The sequence below is a fragment of the Astatotilapia calliptera genome, chromosome 4, assembly GCF_964374335.1.
Source record: "Astatotilapia calliptera chromosome 4, fAstCal68.1, whole genome shotgun sequence".
NCBI lineage: Eukaryota > Metazoa > Chordata > Actinopteri > Cichliformes > Cichlidae > Astatotilapia > Astatotilapia calliptera.
The window spans coordinates 16,243,989-16,266,394 of NC_137425.1; the positions used below are offsets into that span (position 1 = coordinate 16,243,989).

The following is a 22,406-nucleotide window of genomic DNA, read 5'->3' on the forward strand; positions in this document are numbered from 1 at the left end:
CCTTTGTCCAGTATATCCACTCACCCCCCTCTGGACGATTTATTTCCAAAGTGCTCAACCTGAGCTGTCCCTCAGATGTACTGACTTCTAAACCTGTTAATTACAGTCACTCACCTTCTATCTTTTTGTGACATAATAGCAGGTCTCACTACCATCCTGTAAACCTTTCATTTCAGGTTTGCTGCTATCCTTCTGTCCCACTCCATCCTGCCTACATCTCTCTTTTTTTTTTTTGCATTGTCCATCACTCTGGATAGTGGACCCACACATTTCAACTTCATTTGCCTCTTTAAAATGTTTTTCAGATGCAGACAGCCTCCAGGCATTTTAATGAGATAAATTTAGCTAATGAAGCATCGGTTTCACCACGCACAATAACATTTGTTGGTCTTTTATGTAAACATGAGAAACATGAGAAATGCTGGAAAAACTTCTCAACCCCAGGAAATCAGGGAAAGCCTGTAACTTGGAAAAGCATAGATACAATTTGACATGGCACTAAAGTTATTGTACCAGAAAGGTGGTGTGGATGTCACAAAGTCAACTACACAAAGTCTACTACAGAAAACTAAAACTAAGCTAAAAACTAAACTTCGATTTAAAACAAAAACAAGAAGAAGAAAAAAGAACACTAGACAATTTAAAAAACTATTAAACTAACTGAAATGATTTTGTGAACTTGGCCACCTAAGAAAATGTATTTAAAATGCAGAGGAAAAATACTTAGTCTTTGCCAGCTTGATGCATTTTTACTGTAATGCTGCTTTTCCTAAATCTTGCCTTTGATATCAGCCCTCCAAACAATGTTAATTAAAAACTTTTATTCTAAATTTCTTCGCATTATCCCCCATATTTTATGAGGTATCTGGATTTTTATTATTTTGTTGTTTTTATCATCTCGTGCTAAAAGGTCACGCGCTTCTTGTCCTTCACCCATTTCCTTCTTTTTCTTGCGGTCGGTGTTTCTCCGCTTCACCTGGAGGTGAACGTGTTTCCTTAAATAAATGTGGGTGTGGCTGTGTGGAGATCGCACGTAGGCAGCACGAGCCCGTCTTTAAATGTTCGTGGAAACTTTTTTCGCCTTGCGCAAAAAAACCAAGCAAAATGTGCGCAAAATTAATTATATGATTATAAAACGTGCACACCGCCGTGCGTATGTTAGGAAGGCAGACTGATTTTGAACCAAGAATGTTCAGTCTGCATGCAGCCACGCCCCCATTTCTCTAAAGAAGGAAACACGTTTGTGTCCAGGTGAAGCGGAGCAAGCGGTGACAAGAAGCGTGAACCAGAAAAGAAAGAAGAAAACCAAAAAGAAATTTGACTGGAAAAAATCAATTCTAGAGACAAGAAACACATCAAGAGCCCCAAAGTCTTCTGTGCAACTGAAAGATTTCAAGATTGTAATATTAAACAAACAAATCTTAATTTTAAAAACAAAACAGCATTAAACATGCTGACTGTACCTACTGCTGCTATGAGATTGTCATCCATCCCTTATTTATTCCAACATCTTCACACTGAGCCATAAATATGAAATACATGTTATTGTCTGCATCATGCTGACAGTATCATCTGCTTTCTACATGTACTTAATAAAGCTGATTCTGATCTTGGGTATTTGATACTCTTTAAAAATGTCAATGTAGCAGGAGTGCATTCATCAATACTTTCGATTGTTTTCAGGCTTCATTTGTAAAAAGAAAAAACAAAAACAAAACTGACCCACCCACATTCACAGTAAAGAAGTAAACATCTTTATTACAAGTCATTTTCACTTTAATTCACCAGTATGCATGACGCACATTACAAAAATATACTCAACATATAACAGGTAGTCAAGACAATCACTAAGAAGTTCAATGTGTAATTACAAAAAACACTCACATGTACACCTTTGCCCCGCCCACACAGGTAACCTTCAAAAACATTCATAACTGACTCTTTGGCCCACAGAGCTTTTTAAGAGGACCATTCTAATCTTATCAACCTCCAATAAATACAGTCACATAATACAAAAATAACCCCATCGGCTGGGAAAACATCCAGATTGTGGCGCTCTGACAATAAAACAACAACTAAAGAATGTTCACATCATACAGAGCGAGTTTAGACTGCGGACATCAGATCATTTATGTTAAATCACTGCACCTCTGCTGCCAAGCCACAAAAGAAAGGACCCCAAAGTGATTAAGACTTATTCCACAGGCTGTCACCAAACAGGTCCCAGAAACAGCTCAAGCAGCTCAGTGCCAGTTCCAGGCATCACTCCCCAGCACGCCAGTCTTCGCAGCTCTGAGTCTTGTAGCGCATAATCTCCAAGGAGAGTGCAATTTAAAAAAATAAAAACAAACAAAACCACAGGAGATTTCCCATTTGTTGTCCTCAATTTTCACTGGGCGTCCCGGGACTGCTGCTCACTTGGATGTCCTTTCTAAGCCGGAGAGAGACGCAGCTGAGCCAGCTGCGGCTGGTAGGCATCTCCCCAACAATCTCCCACGTGTCTGTCTCGTCACAATACCTCTCGATAGTGTCGTGATATCTGCATGCAGAGCGGGATCAGCTTTAGACAACCTCATTCACCTCTCCTGTGTTTAATCCACAGGAATTTAACCCTCATTTTCTTAATATTTCAAATAAATGTGAGCTCTGCAATCGCCTGGAAAACACGAAATTTACAGGCAACGTCTTTTCTAGAAAGCTCCTCACCTGTCCCAGCCCTCTTCTCCTCCCAAGACGTAGATTTTGCCATCCACGACAGCAGCGCCGGGCCGATAGCGTCGTTCCTTCATGGGGGCACACATCGTCCACTGGTTGGTCTTTGGATTGTAACACTCCACTTTATCTGTGTTCTCTGTCGAGGCATGCCATCCGCCTACAAAAAAAGGATTTAACAGACATGACTGCACTTTTAGGAACCAGAACAAAGCACAGTTAATGGGCTGGATGATAAGTTTGTTACCTATGACGTAAATCTTTCCTTTAAGAGTACAAGCAGCTGATCCAGAGCGGGCAATCTGCATGGGGGCGACCTCTGTCCATACTGCCGTTTTAGGGTTGTACACCTGTGCCAGATCTGTGCCGTCACCATCCTCTAGGACCGCACCACCTGCCGTGACACATCCCGAGTGAATAAATACACCACATAGAATCAAAATGAACAACAACAAAAAAAAAAAAAAACCCTGCACGTGTAAAAACCTGCGTTTTCTACCAGTAACATAGAGCAGGCCGTCCAGAGCCACCACTGCTGGACTTGTGACGGCCATCTTCACAGACTCTGTAAACTGCCAGGAGTTGGTGTGGGGGTTGTAGCACTCCACCGAGTCCAGACGTGAGCGTCCCTCCCACCCTCCCACTGCGTACACAAAGCCATCAAGCATCACCAGGCCTGTGGGGAGAAGGCACAGCGGATAAATAAACATTGTTGCAATTAAAAACAGTCCTTCAGTTTACAGTTGGACATCTCATGCCCCGGTCTAATTTTCATGTTTTCTGTCCTATTCATTAACCATTACAACGACAGATGCTCATTAATGTAGGTCAACATTTGAGTTAATAAAGTCAGTATATGTAGAAGACATCACTATTAGCAATATTAAAGTACATTTAATGCTCAGTTTTACACTTATTTTCCACTTATGGAGGCGCATAGATCATAAGGGCACAGCTATGGCCACCTCAATCCTTCTGTTTGGGAGGGGCAGCCAATCAGATAAAAGCTGGGTTAGAGGGAGAGGAAAGGAGGTAAGACAGCTCATTAAGGGTCAGTTTGAGATAAAGATTTTGAACTGTGCATCATGTATGGTAGTGGTGCCAAACATGAGGTCCAAAGGACAGAAGTGGCCCAGCAAAGACTGCACTGGGGGCCACTGGAAGGCTTTGAAAAAAAAAAAAAAAAAAAAAAATGTGAATGAGTGTGTCGATTTTGAACTTATAGCTGTGTTGTCATAAGTTTTACAGCTTTTTCTATTGTTTAAGACGTCTACTATTGCCATTCATACTACACAAAGGCACTTATATAAAAGCACTTTCCTCCTCCTCAGCACCAAACAGCAAAAAAAACAATTAAATGGCAGAAAGGGACCCATTTTTCTATTATCTGCTATGGAAATGTCTGGATTCTCTTTTTTAATTTTTTAAAGTAGGATTATAACAATCAAAAGACTCCTTTTGGAGCTACTAGAATCAAACAAAGTTAGGATAGTTTATAGAGTTCTTGAGAAGCAAAATAGGGTAACGTGGCTGAAAGACAGAAGCTGTAATTACCAAGACTCCCTCACCTAACTCTGAGCGAGCTACATTCATGGGTGCCATTTCCATCCAGGAGTCAAAGCAGGGGTCGTAGCGCCACATCTCTCTGCTGGCTGAGCCATCGGGAAACTCTCCACCTGCCAAATACAGGGTCGAATCTACAGGCGGGGACAAGGAAGAAAGGTGATTGGATAAGCAGAAGTATACATTTTCAGCACTTAAGTTTATCTGTGCATTTCAGAGTGTCTTAACCCATCAGGCTGAGTTTTACTGACCCCCTCACCTGAGACCACCAGCCCGTGTTTGCTCACGGCGAAGGGCAGGCATGCCAGGTTCTTCCACTGGCTCGTCACAGGATCCAAGCTCTCGACGCTGCGCAGCACCACCTTGTCGTCCTCCCCGCCAACTGTGACTATCACTTCAGCGGTTCCTGTTTCCGTGGCAACAGGAGTAGAGGAAGAGAGGAGTGAGCCACATATGTTAATGTAAAAGAAAAAAAGCAGCCTGTATGGTACAACATAAGAGTGCGTGGAGCTGCCAGCCATTTAATATTCAACTTCCACTATTCTCTTGATTTGCATCTGGATTAGGCTAAAACTGTTTGGTCCACAGTTTGATAACACAAACTGGGAAAACCAGCAAACATCTAAAAATCTGGAATCCAAAATCTTTCTTCTAATAGAAGAAGATAGACCCAAATAATCGTCTCTCCATTGAATAGCCGAGCATTCTTAAACCCTTGCGGAGTATGAGGACGGGGAGACAGATACACACTAACAAATCACCAGGCTGACAGAAAATAGTGCAAAGCTAAAAATTAGCTCTTTGATTCAGACGTGAGTGTTTTTTTATTTTTACCAGTGGACCTGCGAGGCCTCGCTCTCGGGCAGTAGAGCTCTCCACGCCGGTCCTTAAGCAGCAGATAGTCCTTGGCCTCAGAGATGAGCCTCTGGCAGACCTGGCTCTCCTTCACCACGTCCAGAGACTCAATCACATCATGGAGGTAATAGGGGCTGATGAGAGGCAGGCGGATGTGCTCCAGGACCTTTGAGGAACAAAAATGGAAGGGGATCTGATGGGTGGTACTCATGAGCAGCTGCTGTGGTCATGGATTTTCATTCATGGAGTATGGCGCCCCTGATAACAGGATAGCACCAAACAACAAAAATGTATGAACCCCCCCTTTTATTTTTAAAGATAAGCCTGAAATTACCTGCTAATAACTCTCCTCTCACCTTTTCAAAGCTCTGTTTGCGAGAGGAACATTTATTCAACCACAGCATGGCGGCCTCAAACACGGTCTCCTCTTTGGGCACGTTGAGGAGATCGCTGGCAAGGATTTCCGTCAGCTTGTCCACACACAGAGACAGAAACTCCTCCTGGAGGAAGACAGGAAGCGCCGAGAGTTTGATTATTTATGTGAGGGCACAGCTTTGCATTAACAGTAGGTGATACAAGATTACCTCCTTCACGACTCCCTACTCTGGGTTTCCATCACACCCTCACCTGCTGACAGACCGTGCTGAAGTGCTCAAGGATGTAGTCCATGCTGCGTTTCTCCAGCACCTTACAGGAATGCGCCTCAGCAAAGCAGTGAATACCCACACAGTTCATCTCGTCCATCTGACGCTCCATGAAGCGACAGCAGGCCTCTCGGACCGCCATCACATCCAGCAGGTTGGCTGCTGCCAGCAGCGCCTGGATACAGATCACTTTCTAAGCACGCACGCGCTTCACGAATGACGGCAATGAAGAGGCATGAGAAGATTCACTACCTGCACGTTGGCTTTGGAAATGTAGACCTCTGATGTGTAGGCGTAGCTCACCAGCATGCCAATCATCTGAGGCTCAACACCATTGATGGCAACACGCTCCTGCTTGGACTCTATGAGGTCAGCGGAAAACATCGCCTAAGGATGGAGAAGGAAAACACATGATTCTAAAGGTGGAGTCGTTTTCAGTATGGACATACATGTGAGGAAAAGTGCGTTTACCTGGAAGTAGGAGCTGAAAGATGCCAGCACTATGCGGTGGCAGGGGAACTCCTGTCCTCCGCAGCACAGAGTCACATCGCAGAAGGCGTTGTTGAGCCGCAGGCTGTTGAGGCCCTGCAGGACTGTGTTGGGGTGCCTGGTCTCCACAAACAGGTAGTCCTCGCTGTTCTGGGGAGCAGGGACAACGGCAGGAGTCGGGCTGGCTTCCTCCTGGACCTTAACGGTGGCGTTGATAGAGGAAGGCAGGAGCAAACCGGCGCTGACGGAGATTATTTCAGCCATGTCTGCCATTGCAACCCAAGCCTGGGAGGCAAAATATCACAGTTAGCACTCTTGAACGCAAACTAAGACAATCAGAAAACGGGTTGAGACATAGCTGGCAACGCAAATCAGCCTCGCAAAGCACTCATTTGAAAGTGAAATGCGTGTAAGTCGCAGAAGGCTGCAAAACAAGGCGGGGAGAGAGGACCCGAGATTGTCTCACTAATGAGGCTTAGCTGTGAGGCAGCGGCCAAAAGAAGCGGCTTTGTGCCGAGCCAGACTACTCAGACAGCTCAAGAACAGATATGCGATCCACACACAGGTGAGATTAATCACTCAGCAGCGGAGGGACCAAAACAACTCACCTGTTACACATAGTCGTGACTGCTGCGGAGGACTACTCGCTCTCCCACATACCAACCAAACCAGCTTCCGACAGTCCTGAGCAACATTAAACGCCTCTCGCTGCAAGCCACGCCCACACACACCCGGCAAACGTAAGAGTGTTCACCCCCATGTAGTTCCTGCTTTGTTTGTTCATCAAAGAGTGACACACAAATTTTTCCCTACTTTTTTGCAAAATCTGATCGTTTGCCAAAAAATATGATTTCCGGTATTTTCTAAAAAGTGTATGCAAACTGTTGCAAATGACTTATTGGCCTACAATCTGTGAAACATGTCAAAATCATCTCTCGTGAATAATGTCACGTCATTTTCGTGTGTGTGTGTGTGTGTCCCTTTTTTCACCTCCTCCTAAATATTTCATGTACTTTAATCGGTGCTCTTTGTATATACACTCACTGGTGAGCAGTGACAGACTGCTGCATCTTAGATGCAAGAAGGAGCGTTTCCAGTGGTCCTTCCTCCCTGCAGCTGTCAGACTGTGCAATCAAAACTGCTCTCAACAAACATAGATGTTTACATCAGCGCTGTAACTTGCACCAATCAACCGAACAAATACTACTTTTATAACTTGCACATTACTTTTTCTCAATTTATATATACTAACTTATTGTAAGTTACATGTCTACTTTTTAATGCACAGGTGCAATACACAATCTGTACTTTTCTAATTATTCTAAATATTCTTAACTATTTAAACATCTTGCAGTATCCTGCTCTGTTTGCACGCTACAACCTGGGTTTGCCACTTATCTGTACTTTAATTTTAATAACTGTACAGTACCCTGATTTGGTAACTATTATCCATGATGTAAATATGTAAAAAAAAAAATGTTTGTGTTTCTGTTCAATGTCCTGTGTCCTGTTCTGTTTGTTTTTTTGTTGTTGTTTTTTTTGTTTTTGTGTATGTGTGTGTTGCTGTTACAACCAAATTTCCCCTTGTGGGACAATTAAAGGACTATTCTATTCTATTCTATTCTATTCTATTCTATTCTATTCTATTCTATTCTATTCAGGTCACTCCATTGTGTTTACTAGTTCACCAGTTTTAGCCTGCCTGCTTGTATTTGCTGTGAGTCATTTAGTGGCTCCTGTGCTTGTTTTCCTCTCTTTTTTGTTGTGTTCGTAGCAGCTGTTGTTCCTGTCAGGGAAATTTTAAAACCCATTGGGAAATATTAAACTGGAGAGACTATCATGTACGTTTTGTTTATTTAACAGGTGTGTTATCTGAGGTCGACATGATTACAATAAAACATTCAGCTGCACAAGCAAATCATCTGTGTGCCATATCACCTCATATGTGGAGAAAGTCAGCCAGCAGGTAAATACCAACACTTTATTATTTATTATTCTTTATTTTTCTTCCCATAATTATTCTTTTCTTCTCTTGTTTTAAAACCAGATGTATAAGATATTGTTGATATTGTTGGTTGATGCTGCCATGCCACTTTTAACTTGATATAACAGGTATACACGGAACATATTGTCATAATATGATCAATAAAGTTCAATCTGTAGAAATGTTGGAATTTTTCACTAGTTTGCTGAATCATGTTTGTTTTATACAGAAATTGAACTGACAAAAGGCTTATTTTAAATTTGGAGGATAAATAACTGTTTTTGTTTCAGATCACAAGGAGCTGTCCTTCATGACGCCTGCATTTTCCAGCGCCTTTCTTCTGCGAGCAACAGCTTCTAAGATCTTCTTCCTGGGTCCGAGCTGGATGCGGATCCCTTTGAGGTCTTCATCAGAGCAAAGCAAGAGTGCCTCCAAGTCAAGGTGCTCTCTGTTGAATGCGGGCGTAAAATCTGGCAAGGAGATAGAGGACAGGAACACATCCAAAGGAGAGGTTTCCTCATCTTCATCGTCATCCAGTCCCAGATCTTCCTGTTCCCACGGCAGTGCATTGTCGCCCGTCATCAAGCCAGAGGTGTCTTCGTCTGCCTCAAACGTCTCGCTTTGAACGAGGTAACCAAGGCTTTCATTGGCACTGCTGGGGATGTCGTCAGAGTCTAGCCCCATCTTCTTCCTGAACATCAGACCTCCAAGGCCGGGCCGATTGAAGATGGATTGTTTCACTTGGCCTCCATCGTCGTCGTCATCTCCGAAGCTGTCCATTTCTTCTAGCATGTTCTCTTCCTGCTCGTTGAAGACGTCCACAAAGTCTGGGTTCTCAGATCCGCTCTCTGGTTTGAGGAAGATAACGTTCCCACTTCCTTCTGACCTCTGCAGCGTGCCTTTGTCCTTCTTCCCAAACTTCTTCAGGAGTGTGCCTTTAATAGAGCCAACTTTATCGTCAGTGATGAGCTTGGAGAAGTGTTCGTTGACGCCCGTGATGGTGCCATCGTTTGACAGTGACGATGCTGTTCCTGCATCTGAAAAGGAGCCGGAGTTGCTCCCACGCTGCATTCTATCCATTTTGCTTTTGTGTTTTTTCTTCACCTTCTCACAGAGTTTCACGCGTTTCTCTGCCTCTTTTTCTGCCTCTTTCTTCAGATTGGCGACCTTTTTCGGATTTTGGTTGGTCTGCTTTGCAGCAGCAGCGTCGAGGAAGCGCACACACTCCATGTGGTCGCGTGAAGCGGCGACATCCATTGGCGTGTGGAATTCATTGTCCAGAGCAAAAAGGTTGGCGCCGAAGTTGACCAGGAAGCTGAGGATGTGCATGTGGCCGTTACCTGCTGCATGGTGCAGGGGTGTGTTTCCCCAGATGTCACTCCTGTTGGGATCTCCTCTGTACAACACGAACACACACAAAAGATTTTTTTATCATTAGTGATGATATTTTCATTATTTGGCTATTCTGTATTCCTGATTTATACCAAACTCCATGCACAGTAGTTTTTCATGAGTTTAGAGAAAATGATTAAATGATAAAAAAATGACATTTAAAAAAATGTCAGTCCAGGATCAGTCCAGGAAATTAAATTAAAACAGAGAATAGATCCACATCCAAATCTAGCATATGACAAATTAAAGATGGGTGAAGTTAACTAGTGAGCTATTAAGACTTAAAGTCCTTTTACTGCTGCCCCCTGTCAAGTTTTGATTGCTGTGTGACTGCTACACCTTGTCATAAATCCCAGTTCATGCTGCGTAATGACCAAAGAGGAAATGGTTTAGATAATCCTGGCCACGTAGCCAAGACACGCTTTATGCCCATTGAAATATAAATAAAATAAAACTAAACTTCTCTGAATCTCAAAAGTCTGTATGGTCTTGATTTTGTATGGTCTTGGTTGTAGTGAAAGAGGGACGGAGGTACATGTGGAGTAGCGGTGGCGGTGGTGGTGGTGGTGGTGGCACGGCCTGGATGAACAGCTCTTTTGTTTTTGTGGGATGGATTGGGCTGGTTAAACTTTTGGCTCAGCTAATGGGAAATAAAGTCTTAGCTCATTAAAATGGAGTGAACAATAGCTGTGGAAAAAATCCAGATGAAGTGCCAAAAACAAATAAAGTACATATGAGAAAGCATAAAACACACTTTATTTCATGCTGGTCAACCTTTGCTCTGTGAGCACTGTTCCTGGTTCCGCTGTAGATCTTAATCTTATTTGGTTTTATAAAATATAATGTATTTAAATGAAAATATTTTATGTCTAACTTTATGTTTTCTTTAGAAATGACAGAAAAATTACACAGCCTGAAGAAAACACTTGACGAGAACTCATATGTTCAGGTCGTTTTTGTCTCAGTGTAAGATGTGAGATGAAGGACAGGCGATAGAAAACTTACTTTCTGCTGCATATGAGCTGAAGAGCACTGATATGTCCATGAAAAGCAGCCAGTATGGTGGGAGTCATGCCATCCTCATCTGGCGTGTTCAGGTCCTTCACCGTGGCCTCCTTCAAGAGTTCCACGTATCCATCAATCGCTGCTTTGTGGTACCTAGACATCTCTGGTAAGAAGGGAAAAGCTTGGAGAAAAATAAAAATCCAAGTTTCTCTGCGCCCCCCCGGCTAACGTCAGATGAGCAGAAGCGACTGCAGACCCAAGCAAACAAAGCGATGACTGGGCGTCAACGCACCAGCAGCTCGGGGCCATAAAACAAAAGCAAAGTTCGCTTCACTGCTGTGAGCTGCCCCATTTCCTCAACACTATAAAAAAATCCCTTACTGCGATTTCACCCAGAAAACGTGTTCACACACAGCAGGAGTTTCTGCTGTAATCACTGTTTCTTCACAGGTTTGAAGGCAAAAGCAATCTTTATGAAAGAATAATATATTGTTGTGAATTAGAATGACCAGTAAAATGAAAATGGAACATTATCTGTTATTTCTAGTTTTCAGGTTTTAGCTCGTTAGAACTCTAAATTCTTCATCAACATTTGTAAACTGATGTTTTTATGATGCATTTTTATTCTGTAATTTGTAGAAAAGTATTTAAAAGAGTAAAAAGCGACATCAACTCCCTCTGTTACCTTGAATCAACTTAAAACTTGGAACATTCAACTTTTTAACTTAAAGCGTTTATACCTAAAAACTGTCTTAAGTATAATACATGATTAAAGCTTTTATTAACAAATTATTGCTCTATTCTATTTATATAGCTATTTATCCATCTAATCTAATTAGATATTGTTAAAATCTTGACAGACATGCTTGATTGGGTCATTAATTACAGGAAAAGTAAAAATAACACACTATACTTAAAGTATCAACTGTACTAAAAAACAGGAAAAATAAAGTATTTTTTATTATTAATTATTGCAAACAGCTTGTGATTATTTAAATCATGTGTTAATCTATTTTCTTGATAAATTCATTTATTGTTTTGTTTGTAAACAGTTTTAGCAAGATGGATATATTTAATCAAGGTACACGTTCATTTTTTTAAACATGCAATTCAGTTGTTTTCTTTACTTTTTAAAAAACGGCTGATTAGTCACATGTTCTAATTTTGCTACTTGTTTAGGTTCAAAATAATATTGCAGGATAGTTTTCTTTTTACAAGATATTATATTCATCATGGGAGCTCGTCCTTAGAGCTTAGCGTTAAAAAGAGAAATTTCTCCATGAAATGAATTGGAGAAACTGTTGATGTGAAGTAACATGAAACAGAAGTGTATGCGTACAAGCCCAGATACAGTCCAGCATGTGTATTTTACATAAGTGTACTAAAAAAGCATTAGTGTAAGTCTCTTAGACCGTGTGTTGTCATATCTAGATGATTATGATATCTAAGTCTGTCCCTTTGGGGGTGTGTCAGAAAAAATCTGGAAAATCACACATGCTGTGGTGAACTGCCGCAAATAAGTGCTGTAAAATCCCATATAGTTTTTCCACCACTTCTCCTTCCAGTCCAGTAGGTGGCTAATAAATTCTATGCTAAAGTTAATGATTTACCAAAACCAGAAGAAGAAGAAAGAACCGGCAGAAGAGTCAACAAAAGAAGAAGAAGAACCTGTCCAATCAGCGGTATCTTGGGAGGAACTATCCCCCGACCAGAAGAGAGTGAACCCAATCTGACAGTTTTTCACTCTCTTCTTTGGTTTCTGTTTCTTGTCGCTTTTCAGCTTCCTATAACATGAAGTTGTGAATAATTGTTGTTTAAAACGTTTCCACTGTTCGGAAAACCCGGACATCTTCCATTGGGTTCACGGCAGTTACTTCCCGGTGTTTAGCTTGTGTGGTTGGACCGGGGAGAACCTGCAGAGATGTCCGACAACGGTGGCTCGGCCGTCGGCCTCCTATCCTATGAGACGCTGGTTCATGCTGTGGCAGGTGCAATGGTGAGTAGCTTTGTTTCTTATTTATTTGTTTTTTATGGGGGTTGGGGTATTATCCTTCTAATAGCAGATAGCATGGTGTTGAAGAAACCACTTTAAGCTGAACAATGGTGTTAGATGTTGTGTTTTCAGGTGTCAGTATGGATGTTAATGTTGCAGTGCATTGTCTTTTTAGGGGAGTGTGACAGCTATGACCGTCTTCTTTCCTCTGGACACGGCCAAAAGCAGACTCCAGGGTGAGCTGGGGGGCTTTATCATCTTGGACAGAGGTCACCTGATAAGCTGCAGAGTTGAAAGAGGTTTAACGCTGGGGTCATTATAGAGCAACCGTAACTGCGTCCCAAAGAGTAGCGCACTGATAAATGTAGTTTTTATTTTACCTCATAAACAATCAATTTCTGTTTGTTGTTTCATGTGTCTTTTTTTTTTTATTGCAAAGCACGCTCATGTTCAGCTCTATATGAGACATAAAAAGGTGTGTTATGCCTTTCTGCTTCCACTCTTTTATATTCCACAAGCTGAGATAATGCAGTTAAACTGATCTTTGTGTGTCAAGTCATTGTCCAGAGACTCATTGCCTGATTTCTGGCATATTTGTGTTTATTTTTCAGTGGATGAGAAGAGAAAGTCGAACTCAACTCCAGTCATTCTGGCTGAGATAGCAAAGGAAGAAGGCTTGTACGTATAGTGTTGGAATTTAAAATCACTGAGGCTTCTGGTTAGAAATTACACAAGTTAAGCCTTGTTTTACTCTTATTTGACCATATTTATAATTTAACCAAATGTTATGAACCAAAACAAGGTAATCACAGATATAAACAGTTAATGAAAATAATTGGTAGCTGCAGCTGTAATCTAATCCATGGTTTAGGATGATGTTTTGACCACATGACTAAAAACACAGTACTCAAATGCCTCATCACTACCTCTCCCAGTCTGTCACTGTACAGAGGCTGGTTCCCAGTTATCTCCAGCCTTTGCTGCTCCAATTTTGTCTACTTCTACACGTTTAACTCACTGAAGAAGCTGATGGCATCTGGTCCAGGCCAGTCCAGACCTGGGAAAGACTTGCTCATTGGAATTGTGTCAGGTAAGTACTGACCTGATGGAAATTGTCTGAAAGACTTAAATGGATACAAGGTGTCCAATTAATAGAGAAGCCTGTAGCACAAAAGGCAAACTTTTCAAAAGTGGAGGGAGTGACTGTGTGACAGATGTCTGGATTGAATGGATGAATCCTGGATTTGTGTGTGAAACGTTTGCATGCATGTATCCCATAGACTGTATGCAAAAGATGGTGATATTATCCTCTGGTTTGTGGATTCAAGAAACTTGAATATCTCTTGTTCATGTAGGAGTGGTGAATGTGATCCTGACCACTCCCATGTGGGTGGTCAACACTCGACTGAAGATGCAGGGGGTAAAGTTCAGAAACGAGGACCTCCACCAGACTCACTACAGAGGCATATTTGGTGAGCGCTTCATATCTGTTAAACAGGTCAAAACTTCTGACGTGCTTGTCTTGTGTCTGTGTGATTGTCAAACCTCACTGCTTCTCTTTCAGATGCTTTCTCACAGATCATAGCCAACGAGGGGGTGGGAACTCTGTGGAACGGCACTTTGCCCTCTCTCGTCCTCGTACTCAACCCTGCTGTGCAGTTCATGATTTATGAGGCCATGAAGAGGAAGGCAGGCAGAGGAGGGAGGAAGGTAAGAAGACTTAAAGGGAACCAGTGATGTATGCAATATTGCCTTATTGAAGCTAATCAGTCAGCATCCTGTCGTTCCATAGCTGAAGGGCTGCGATCAGGAGGGACCCTGTTTAGACCAATCTAGCGATCAGTCACCTGACCTGTGAACTTTCGTCTTTTACCACAGATATCCTCAGCAAAGATTTTTCTCATTGGAGCCATTGCCAAGGCCATCGCTACCACTGCCACGTATCCTCTGCAGACAGTTCAGGCCATACTGAGGGTAAATACTCTAATACAGAAAATGTTATTCCTGTATTCTGTTTTTCAAAGATTAGGCTGATGAAGTTCAACATTTTTGCAATGACAGAAAATTCAGTAAACAGACAAAAACAACTACAAATTGTATCTGTGTAATTTTATGTGTGCCAAAAGCAGTCTATTACTCTTACACGGGCAAAATGATGTTTCCTCAAAAACTAAAGTGGAACTCCTGGCTGAGTCTGGGACACAACATTGTGTAAATTTGACTTAATTTTGTGTACACTCCTCAGAAACTTTATTAGGGGAAAAAAAATTTCTGATCCGGTCCCAGTAGATAAGAACGCCTGCTACCAAAAACCAAGCTACATTCACTTATATCACATTTCTTTCCCATTCTGATGCTCAGCAGCAACTTCACTATATCACTAAATTAGCTGAGTTGCTGCAATGTGATTGGATGATTAGATATTTCTATTGATCAGCAGATGAACCGGTTTAAACAAAGTGGCCGGTGAGTGTGTATTAATAGAAAAATTTAGAGAAACCAGAGCATCTTTATATGGTTAATACCATCAAACACTCGATGCAAATATGCATGACTGGTAAATGATATTTAATCTTTACTACACATGCATCACTTGTTTTATGCTTTTTCATCAGTTTGGCCAGTATAAAAGTGACGCCGAGGGTGGTGGTGTGATGGGGAGCCTTTCTAACATTTTGTTCCTGCTCATGGACCGGATAAAGTGAGTGCAGCATCTCTAAAATTACACTATCTAGTCACTCGACTCACAACAAGCACATGTGTGAATATGTAGCAGTGGTCACAGTTGTATACCCGTGTTTATCGCAGGAAGCACGGTGCTCTCGGTTTGTACAAAGGCCTGGAGGCCAAGCTGCTACAGACGGTACTGACGGCTGCACTCATGTTTGTTGTGTATGAGAAGATCGCTGCAGTGACCTTCAGACTCATGGGGATGAACAAGAAACTGAAGCACTGAAGACTGCTACCTGAACACAGCAAACCGTCAGTGCACTCATCCTCAGTAGGTTTTAAAGCCTGCTGATGCTATTACTAACATTATGAATTGTTTCTGTCGCATAGGCACGATAATATGAGCCCGCAATGGTGCTTTGGGAGCCCCACATTCCTATTCCATTCCCAAATTATATAACAAAACCAGAGGGGGGTTTAATTATTGCTATTGTTAACCTCTAACTGTGAACATCTGTGCATACACATCCTCTCCACTGGTGCATTTCTCTTGGTTAAGCATGGTCCTGCAGGGACTAAAGTTAACTGAGTTTATGTGACAAAGAAAAACATACAGACATTATTTATTAGTTTGGTTTGCTGTATAATATCTTCTAGTGTGAGGTGAGTTAAACAGGTCCTGTATTGAGTAACTGTTTGAAAAGAACACCTTTCAAAGAGCTGAACTTTCTACTGTTAAAAAATAAAACTCTGTCAGGTGATGATTTAAAAAAAAACCAACAAAAAAAACCCCGTTTAGGCAAAAGAACACAAATACACCTGTTTGGCCTCTTTCTGAGAGATGTTGGCTGCACTGAAAGACTGATACAGCTCTCGTGGAAATATACATGCTCTTTAAGAAATTACTGGTTCAAATCAATGGGCCAGACTAGCTGCTTTCCCCTGGTCCGAGTTTTTGTCATGAGTCTGCTGTAGTTTCATATTTCACTATAGGAGATGAATGATATTTGTCTTTACATTTACATTTTCATATGAATTTGAAAAAGTGTATTTCAATTTAAGACTTTTGTCTTAACATTTGAGCTTTATTGCACGTGATGATAAGTTTACTGCTGCCTTAATCTAAACCACTGGGCCATTCTTTACATACACTTAAGCTTTTAACTGTGAATTTATCCAGTTGTGAAATCCTGCAAGATGGAAACCTCATTAAATTAATTTAATATAAATTGAGGGAAAAGCACAGTGTATGTGTCTGCACATGCTGCAGTAGTTGTAGGTAGCAAGTGCCTCTGATTGTAATGCATTATGAAAAAGAAACTGTATGAACTGACATACAGACGAGTGACAAATTAAAGGAAAAAAACAAGCTAAAATCTTAGTTGTGCGTCCACAGCATCAGTGCACCTCAGCATGTATTCTTAAAGTCTTTGGACCTACAAAGATAAACAGTATTCTTCCAAAAGACACACCCTCATTATGTTGCTGGTGGTGGAGTACACCAACTAACACCTACACACAAATTTCTCTCAAATTAGCTTGTTTTGTGGTCTTGTGACTGCAAAAGCTGTAGCTTCTGATTCATGAAACCAGTCAGAGTATAATATTTCCTCACTGCAGGAATTAGAGGTTTGTTTCCCCCATAGACTGAATATAAAACGTGGATGGATCCACTATCAACTACTGATTAGCTTTGTACTCTGCATTTTAAGGTTTTGGCTGCTAAAATGTTGTTGTTATCAAGTTTTGGAGGGTTTATGAGCCAGAAGTGACTATTTATGGATGACTCTGTGGCAAGACTGGAACACAGGCTTCTTTGATAGTTTACTACTGGTGAGATTATTACACGACAAAAGACACCAATGCTACAAAAACTGGTTAAGCTGAGCAGACATCTGTGTCGGCATGTACCTGTAAGTCAGCGTAGCCACACCTTTTACTTTTGAGCTTTTGTAAAGTTTAGATAAGAAAGCAACCATGTGGACTGGGGCTAACAGGTTATAAAGACAAAAAGAAACTGTATCAGGTTGCAAACACATTTATTTTTGTTGTAAAGCTGGGCATTTTAACATCAAAGGTTATAGGGTTTTGACTCTTTTGAAGCCAGTCTCACTCTAAAGAGCTGCAGGTTTTGGCACTTTTTCATTTTGATGCTTGTCGATGGTTTAATTCTTTTTTTTTTTTGTCACTCGTTTGTAAGTTATTCAGTGACTGTTGATCTACACAAACACTTGATGCACTGAGTTTTTTCTACTGTTTTCAATATCGCAGTGTTCGACGTGCGCTCTTTTTCTTTCACACAGATGTCTTCCATTATGTCTATCAGTTCCCTGCGAGTAGTGTAAACTTGTCGGGGATCGCAGTGATTCACAGTATTTGTCACAGTACTTTCTCTCTCTCTGATGTGGTAAATGACAGTTAATGCTGCCTTTCAACTTGATGCCGGTTGACAGTTGATCCACTCCTCCTGCTGCTGTTGTTGTTAAACTGGTTTTTCTCTCTTTACGTCTTGGTTATAACCAAGAGAGGCGCTTCCCTTTAACACCGCAGCCTTTAGACCTTTTGTTGTTCTATCAATACTCTAGCCAAGTGACACATTTACCAGATTTCAGCTCCTCTGCCAGTTGTCACTTATATTTGGTAGCAGTTAGGAAAAACAGCTCCAACTGTTTGTTTTTGTTTTGTTTTTTTTGATTAAAGCTTTACAATTTTGCTTTTTATATTTTACAAAATGAACTTTGTTTACATCCAGTTCTTATTTGATATCATCTTGACTCATTTACAACAACAAAAAAAACACAACACAGATTTTCTAATTTTGTTTAAATAAATATAACACTGTTTGTGGGTTGTAAATTATTGTTATAACCAGGGAATAAAAAAAGATTGAGAAACAATACTGATTTCTTTAATTGTGTTTTGTTTAGATCATTACATGCCAGATAAAATGTAGTTCATCACTGCTTTAAAAAAAATAAATAAAAGAATCCCCCCAGAAGACTGAGTAGTGATTGGTGAGCTCATGCAAATGTTTACCACGTTAAATGTCCTCCACTGGAGGTCTACAGGATAATGATGCATTCGTGACCATGCCTCAGGTGGAATTTATACTTCTGCAATTCAGTTTATCAGAGCCATACGTAGGGTTAAATCTTACGTCACAATATCCTATGCTGACATGCACCTCCCTTCCTCAAAACAACTGTGATTGGCCTGTTTCCTCCTCTTCTAATTGACTGGAAGGGAATGAATCAACTCCAGGCTTTCAGACTTCAGTGCAGAAGTATAAATTATGCTTTAGGCTCATATTGGGAGTCTTCACTTCTCGTCATCTCCTCAACATACCAGTGTGGCAGGAAGCAATACTGAGAGTCTCTGTGGGCAGAGTAGGTGACATCTTTGTAGGGATCCCAGGAGAACAGGTACACCACTCTGAAATGACAACAGAAAGAGATTAACATGTATTTACCCCAAACCAGAATATTTTAAAAGTGTTATTATAGCTCACCTAGGACTGTCTTCGGTAACTACACGCTTCACAAAAGACAGGAAATCGCAGCAAAAGTTCATGCATACTGTCGGCTTCCAGCAGTTATACTCGTTCTGTTTAAAAGATGTACAGAAGGCTCATGAAGTGTGCTCATGGTGTGCTGCCAGATGTTTTTAAATCACGAGTTACTGCTTTACCTTGATGAGATGGGAGATCTTAGAAATGTGAAAGGTCTCCACGGAAACAACGACACCTTCCTGATCTCGGAAACCTGCCACCACTCTAGGGACTCCCGGGAGAAAAGACTGGGCCCACCACTTAAGCAGTTTGAACCTGAGGAGCGCCAAAATAAAAGCGTTACCATCCAGCCAACCACACAACGTGAAAATTATGAGGCTTTACTTTATCCTGTACCTGTGGAAGTTGCTGCGCTGTTTGGGGGTGCAGATCTCTGCAGAGGTCTTCAGCTCCACGTAACAGGCAGGAGCAGCCGGAGCTTTGGGATCTTTATCCCGACAGTCCACCTCGCCGGAGAACAGCAGTCTGTGATCCGCGAGCCGAGTTTGCACCACAGTGCAGAAGGCCTCGTTGGTGTTAACCACTCCACCAGGGTCAGGTAGACTGTGGGTATTGTCTACAGGAGAGACAAAGGTGAAACTTTACCACTGAAAGCACTGTGCTAGGTTTAGTTTTCATATCTAATATAATGGACACACGGATATGTACAGAAAAAATAATGATTTGAAGTCAGTGTTGGGCATTATAATAATCACATTACATTTTTATAGAGTGTAGTAATTTTAATTAATCGTGGTAAGATCAACAATCATACTGCATTTACGAGTCTTTGCTGTTACTCGAGTTCTTCAATTACATAAAGACATGAAGATAACTTTTTAAAAGGACAGCTGCTGGAAGCGGCCATCAAAAGATAGGCACTGTGGTCATAAAGGGATGAACATAATCAGCAACAATACTCAGGCTGTGTCATGTAAATGATGCTCAACTGGTACTAAGGGACCCAGCAGCCTGGACTGCTGACACAAAGCAGCATGGATCTGTGTTTTCCTGTTGTTTATCCCCAATTCTGCCATTACCAGTGCAGCACAAACCAAGAATCATCAGCCAGGCAACATTTTTCTAGTCTTCTATTGTCCAGTTTTGTTGAGCTTGGATGAATTATAGCTTCAGTTTCCTTTTCTTAGCTGACAGGAGTTGCACCTGGTGTGGTCTTCTGATTACCTCGATTGTACTAAGTGGTTGTTTGAGTTACTCTTGCCTTCCTATCAGTTCCAAGCAGTCTCTCTTTGATCTTTGGTACCAATGAGGAATTTTCACCCTGAGAACTGCCACTGACTGGATGTTTCCTCTTTTCAAACCAGTCTCTGTAAACCCTAGAGATGGTTATGTGGGAAAATCCCAGTAAATTAGCGTGCCTGGAGAGAACCCACACAGGCAGCAAAGCTCACACGAAAACAGCCGGTGAAATCAAACCTGCACCTTCTTTTTGTGAGGCAAAAGTACTGTTTTTGTTTGGGGTTTTTTATTATACCATTAGCATTTTTCCCCATAGTGGAAATCTCACATGTTGTGCTTCCCAGGCACAAATGGACTGAATATAAAACCAGTTGATTATGAGGTATGCCTGTGAATCATCAGCTGTGGGTAAGGCAGTTTAAATCAGTACCCAAAGTTTCAAAAAAAAAAAAAAAAAAGGAAAAATAAGGTACTACATAAACCCACCTACCTGCACATGTGTATTGCTCAAACTTGTATCCCCAGTACATCATCTCTTCATGCCTCTCGGTGCGGTTCTCCCGTTCCCTGCGAGCAGCTTCCGTTTCCACCTCACTGATGTAAAATGTGCCCCTGAACCTGGTGACTGCTAACAACCAGCCTTCCCTTGTCTCATAAGGAGTGGTCAGCAGCTTAGTTAGGTGGCCCCGCCATGTCACAAAGTCGACTTCTAAAGCGCTGGAAAGAGTAGAGGTTGATCAAAGAATACATGTCCAGTAGGAACTGTTGTTGTGGTTAGAGATCAATAATGTTTATCTCTCTCTCTCTGTGTGGGACCTACTTGATCACCTGAAGAGAAATACAATAAAAACAGGAACCTCACAGCTACACTTACCGAGGTGAGGCTGCTGCCCCTGTTGGGTTAATCTTTGATTTATTGGCTACAATCCACCGGAGAATATGGTCCAGCCTCTCCTTCACACTGTCGTCTCTTTTTATAAAGCGATCCCTGTATCCATCCCTCAGGTTGAAATTTGGATTCCTGTCAGGCTCCACGTAGTACCTCATCTGCCTGCTGTCGTTGAAGAATCTACGCTCAGAGTCGAGGGAAAAACATCCCACTTCCACAGGCTGTTTGTAAACAGGAAAGTCTCTTTCATAAAGCTCTCTTCTCGTGCTTAAAGTCCTGCAGCTCAAAGGGTTTTGACCCAGAGCCGACTCAGACCGATACTGGTGCTGTGTGTTCGTTCTGAAGTGTTTATTCTCACGAGGACTTCTGCCACTGTCGTCTCTTTGTCTTTTGTACGAGGACTGATGGCTGTGACAGCTGATGCTGGATCTGTGGGGGTCCATAGCTGGACAGAAAGAATTTATGAGTTTTTGTTCTTTAAGTGCAATTTTTTCAGGGATAAGTTAGGTTAGGGTTAATGCATATGTGCATATTCTTTAGCTAACTTTTAAAAATATAACAGGCAACTTTGCAAAGAACCGATTATAAGCTGTGTCCTTATAATCGGTTTGCATCAAACATCCAAAGAAGAGCTTTGGATGTCCTTCAAGAAGCCTGGAAAACTATTCCTGAAGACTGCTTAAAGAAATGACAGGAAAGCTTTGCTAACAGAGTTCAGGCTGCGTTGAAGAATAAATGTGGTCAAACCAAATATTGGCTTTCAAGATCGTTAGAACTGTACAAAGTTGTTTTTGCCTTATATACTTTATACTCTTGTATGCTTGAACATGTTTTGATAAATCGCTGCACCGGTTCCACATTTTCCTACCAAAATATAAAGACATGATGGGGTGGCTGAAGACTTTTGCACAGTGCTGCATATTTAAAATTAGAAATGTGTTCTTTCCTCTCTGTAACAAATTGTACACAAACAATGAAATAGTTTAAGTTTAAATGCAGCATATCTGGACCTAGAACCGCCTGATGTGCTTATAACAGTTTATGTGTTGAATGTTGAATGGAAAAGAGGCAGGTAATGTCTGGCGTGTGTCTGCACTGTTTCTCAATTAAATGCATGTTTAAAATTAACAAAGGTTTCCTAATACCGCTGTTACTAACCCCACTACGAAAACTAAAGAGTACTTTCATGAATAAATAAGACGTAAGTAAGTGATAACCTACCTCTTTACAGCACAGCGAGCAGAGGTTGCTAAGCTAACGTTAGAAGTTCCCTGTTTATATTATGTCAGAGGAAATAAAATAACAGACTTGGCACAGGAACAACAAACATACGTTTGTTGCATCTTTACCGACTAAAACCAAGAAGTAGCTGAGTTAGAAAAACGCTGCCTTGTTTTTGTAGCGAGACAGCTAACTAGTCTCACACGCTAACAACAAGCTAACGCCACTTCCGTGTGCAGTTT

The 22,406-nt window shown here is 41.4% G+C and overlaps 4 protein-coding genes and 1 long non-coding RNA gene across 5 annotated transcripts; 2 read left to right on the plus strand and 3 right to left on the minus strand.

The window, feature by feature from the left end:
* Positions 1-1,731: 1,731 nt before the first annotated feature.
* On the minus strand, positions 1,732-6,746 carry LOC113020802 (kelch-like protein 24). The gene is made up of 11 exons (XM_026165035.2): positions 6,246-6,746; positions 6,027-6,161; positions 5,758-5,949; positions 5,487-5,630; positions 5,110-5,296; positions 4,535-4,681; positions 4,281-4,409; positions 3,212-3,388; positions 2,960-3,106; positions 2,707-2,872; positions 1,732-2,539 (listed from the first exon to the last, which is right to left on the minus strand). The coding sequence occupies exons 1-11, from the start codon at positions 6,534-6,536 to the stop codon at positions 2,383-2,385; spliced, it is 1,872 nt and encodes a 623-aa protein (XP_026020820.1). The 5' UTR covers positions 6,537-6,746; the 3' UTR covers positions 1,732-2,382.
* A 78-nt stretch (positions 6,747-6,824) lies between these two features.
* LOC113020804 (uncharacterized) lies at positions 6,825-8,513 on the plus strand. The gene is made up of 2 exons (XR_003272233.2): positions 6,825-7,003; positions 8,127-8,513. It is a non-coding gene; the product is annotated as an uncharacterized LOC113020804 (long non-coding RNA).
* anks4b (ankyrin repeat and sterile alpha motif domain containing 4B) lies at positions 8,101-11,067 on the minus strand. Its single transcript, XM_026165036.2, has 2 exons — positions 10,645-11,067; positions 8,101-9,643 (listed from the first exon to the last, which is right to left on the minus strand). The coding sequence occupies exons 1-2, from the start codon at positions 10,803-10,805 to the stop codon at positions 8,539-8,541; spliced, it is 1,266 nt and encodes a 421-aa protein (XP_026020821.1). The 5' UTR covers positions 10,806-11,067; the 3' UTR covers positions 8,101-8,538.
* Positions 11,068-12,273: 1,206 nt separating this feature from the next.
* Positions 12,274-15,782, plus strand: slc25a17l (solute carrier family 25 member 17-like). The gene is made up of 9 exons (XM_026165038.2): positions 12,274-12,640; positions 12,813-12,873; positions 13,249-13,315; positions 13,573-13,727; positions 13,993-14,109; positions 14,202-14,347; positions 14,516-14,611; positions 15,253-15,338; positions 15,446-15,782. The coding sequence occupies exons 1-9, from the start codon at positions 12,566-12,568 to the stop codon at positions 15,591-15,593; spliced, it is 951 nt and encodes a 316-aa protein (XP_026020823.1). The 5' UTR covers positions 12,274-12,565; the 3' UTR covers positions 15,594-15,782.
* Positions 15,783-18,193: 2,411 nt separating this feature from the next.
* Positions 18,194-22,401, minus strand: dxo (decapping exoribonuclease). The gene is made up of 7 exons (XM_026165037.2): positions 22,165-22,401; positions 20,929-21,388; positions 20,545-20,771; positions 19,212-19,431; positions 18,995-19,130; positions 18,816-18,910; positions 18,194-18,739 (listed from the first exon to the last, which is right to left on the minus strand). Exons 2-7 carry the CDS (start codon positions 21,384-21,386, stop codon positions 18,598-18,600), a joined length of 1,278 nt encoding a protein of 425 aa, XP_026020822.1. The 5' UTR covers positions 21,387-21,388; positions 22,165-22,401; the 3' UTR covers positions 18,194-18,597.
* Between the last annotated feature and the right edge of the window lie 5 nt (positions 22,402-22,406).

What these genes read in the sequence shown, in the direction of transcription:
- dxo (XM_026165037.2), bottom strand. Translation starts at nt 21,386, where the DNA reads ATGGACCCCCACAGATCCAGCATCAGCTGTCACAGCCATCAGTCCTCG. An exon ending in AGATCTCCCATCTCATCAAG is followed by an intron (nt 18,911 to 18,994) that starts GTAAAGCAGTAA and finishes TCTTTTAAACAG; the next exon opens with AACGAGTATAACTGCTGGAA. An exon ending in GTTACCGAAGACAGTCCTAG is followed by an intron (nt 18,740 to 18,815) that starts GTGAGCTATAAT and finishes TTGTCATTTCAG; the next exon opens with AGTGGTGTACCTGTTCTCCT.
- slc25a17l (XM_026165038.2), top strand. Translation starts at nt 12,566, where the DNA reads ATGTCCGACAACGGTGGCTCGGCCGTCGGCCTCCTATCCTATGAGACG. An exon ending in CAGTTCAGGCCATACTGAGG is followed by an intron (nt 14,612 to 15,252) that starts GTAAATACTCTA and finishes CTTTTTCATCAG; the next exon opens with TTTGGCCAGTATAAAAGTGA. An exon ending in CTGCTCATGGACCGGATAAA is followed by an intron (nt 15,339 to 15,445) that starts GTGAGTGCAGCA and finishes TGTTTATCGCAG; the next exon opens with GAAGCACGGTGCTCTCGGTT.
- LOC113020802 (XM_026165035.2), bottom strand. Translation starts at nt 6,536, where the DNA reads ATGGCAGACATGGCTGAAATAATCTCCGTCAGCGCCGGTTTGCTCCTG. An exon ending in ACACGGGCTGGTGGTCTCAG is followed by an intron (nt 4,410 to 4,534) that starts GTGAGGGGGTCA and finishes CCCCGCCTGTAG; the next exon opens with ATTCGACCCTGTATTTGGCA. An exon ending in CGGCCTGCTCTATGTTACTG is followed by an intron (nt 3,107 to 3,211) that starts GTAGAAAACGCA and finishes GTGTCACGGCAG; the next exon opens with GTGGTGCGGTCCTAGAGGAT.
- anks4b (XM_026165036.2), bottom strand. Translation starts at nt 10,805, where the DNA reads ATGTCTAGGTACCACAAAGCAGCGATTGATGGATACGTGGAACTCTTG. An exon ending in CAGCTCATATGCAGCAGAAA is followed by an intron (nt 9,644 to 10,644) that starts GTAAGTTTTCTA and finishes CGTGTTGTACAG; the next exon opens with AGGAGATCCCAACAGGAGTG.